Source organism: Anopheles merus, chromosome X, assembly GCF_017562075.2.
Source record: "Anopheles merus strain MAF chromosome X, AmerM5.1, whole genome shotgun sequence".
Lineage (NCBI taxonomy): Eukaryota > Metazoa > Arthropoda > Insecta > Diptera > Culicidae > Anopheles > Anopheles merus.
Window position 1 is genome coordinate 8934146 of NC_054081.1, and position 1729 is coordinate 8935874.

General features: G+C 48.1%; 1 protein-coding gene across 2 annotated transcripts; it reads right to left on the reverse strand.

Annotated features, from left to right (window-relative positions):
* Window positions 1–201: 201 nt before the first annotated feature.
* Window positions 202–1474, reverse strand: LOC121597876 (enhancer of rudimentary homolog). Of its 2 annotated transcripts, none has more exons than XM_041924126.1 (3): window positions 1260–1474; window positions 902–1134; window positions 202–822 (listed from the first exon to the last, which is right to left on the reverse strand). In XM_041924126.1, exons 2-3 carry the CDS (start codon window positions 1088–1090, stop codon window positions 700–702), a joined length of 312 nt encoding a protein of 103 aa, XP_041780060.1. In that variant the 5' UTR covers window positions 1091–1134; window positions 1260–1474; the 3' UTR covers window positions 202–699. The 2 variants fall into 2 exon arrangements, with proteins under 2 accessions (XP_041780060.1, XP_041780070.1); XM_041924136.1 differs by having other exon boundaries at window positions 902–1167.
* Between the last annotated feature and the right edge of the window lie 255 nt (window positions 1475–1729).

Consider the following 1729-nt stretch of genomic DNA (forward strand, 5'->3'; position numbering starts at 1 on the left):
GTCACTCGCAAAATATAAGATACATTACACAGGTATGACACTTCAGGACCGACGGGACATCATTTGTAAATAGCAAAACTAACAGTAAACCTAAATTACTGCTTTGCGGAACTTCTCCGTTTCAGCACGTGGTTTACCCAACAATTTCAATCGCAATGCAACGCACAACATTCCATCGGCGGCTGGGCTGTAGTGAAAAATATTCATTTTTATTCAGATTCATGAATTTGCTCGATCCATCTCGTACTCTATGTTTGCGCTTACTAATTATTTTACACAAAGTTGACGTTGATGCACACACACACCCGCACACAACCCCGTTAACTCTCTGTGGGAGGGTTTTTTGCGGATTGCTTGCGTTGATAGTTCAAGATTTGCTTACACGCTACAGATTTAAGTACGGTTTGGCCATCCTCTCTCCTTCTCCCGTGTGTCTCACAGTGACTGTGGGTATGTGTTTCTGTGCAGCATAATCATATTAAAACATGCTCCAACGAACGAAACGATGCGGAAGGGATGGAACAAAAAGAAAGATTTCCGCTGCGTAACCGAAAGGGTCACAACGGGTGGGCTCAATACTTCAAAAGTGTGTGTGTGTGTGGGGAGACACCAGAAAGGGAGAGATGACCGCCCCGAAAGAAAGAAAAACAAAATAAAGAAAGTGTAGAGAAAGGGTAATAGAAGAGACAGGAGCTTGCATTACGCGTTGGTGCCGGCCGCCTGCCTCAGCAGCACGTAGATTTTCTCCTTTATCCATTCCTTGTTGTAGGGCGCGTAGGTGTTGGTCGACTTCTGGTAGACGAGGCAGCTGAGATCGATTAGCTGGAGGCGGGAAATTATGGAATTCAAATGAGTTAGAAAAGAACTTCAAAAGCACAAATCGCACCATTGCGCCCTGTACCTGATCGACAAAGTCGAAAAGCTGGCTAATGTCGTAGGTGATGGTCGGTGTGTTGGGGTTGCGCCGCTTCAGCTGCTCCTCGTAGATCTTGCACACCCCCTCCATGCACTCGTTCACGCTCTCGTAGTCGCTGTAGGTGCGCGTTTCCGGATGCTGCCCCGGCTGCACCAGCAGGATGGTGTGCGACATTCTGTCTGTTCGCCGGGTTGCGGTAGGGAAGGAAAAATTGCCAACTAAAAAGGTAAACAACAGTGCACCGTTGCTTACTGTATGTTTAATTGACCCTTTTTTAATTGAACACTTCGAGCCGGGAAAGCAGCACCAACGTAAACAAGCGACCTTCGCAAGACGCTCTTACCCTTTGGTCCGCCGTTTGCCGATGTGGAAATGCGGCGTCCAGCCCACCGGCGTGGTGTGTTGATTGTGGAAAAGCGTTGATGGCGTTGATCGAGCAGGCGGGTGGATTCTGTTGTTTAATTTACCCGCGCGACTGGAAATTGGTTCCGCTTGTCGGCCCAAAAGGTGTACTGTCCGTCCGATGGCACACGGCTTTTTTTTGTTGCTACGATTGCACACACACACACAAACACACCCCCCACACACGGAGCAGGTCTTTGACAGCGGCGAGCGCGGGCGCCCTCTGGCGGAAAGCAGACGCAGCTGGCTGTATTGAATTACGAACTGGCTGTTTGTCAACATTATGGTGGCTCATTATCATTTGCTCGAGAATTGTTGGTAACAGGTTCGGTTTTAATGAGTGATTGCTTCTTCATTTTTTACCAACACAACGACACACATCCTAATGGCTCTTTTAAGCAGCTCTATAGT

Coding starts and splice junctions, on each gene's coding strand:
- LOC121597876 (XM_041924126.1), bottom strand. CDS start 1,090: ATGTCGCACACCATCCTGCTGGTGCAGCCGGGGCAGCATCCGGAAACG. Junction 823..901: donor TTTTCGACTTTGTCGATCAG/GTACAGGGCGCA, acceptor TCCCGCCTCCAG/CTAATCGATCTCAGCTGCCT.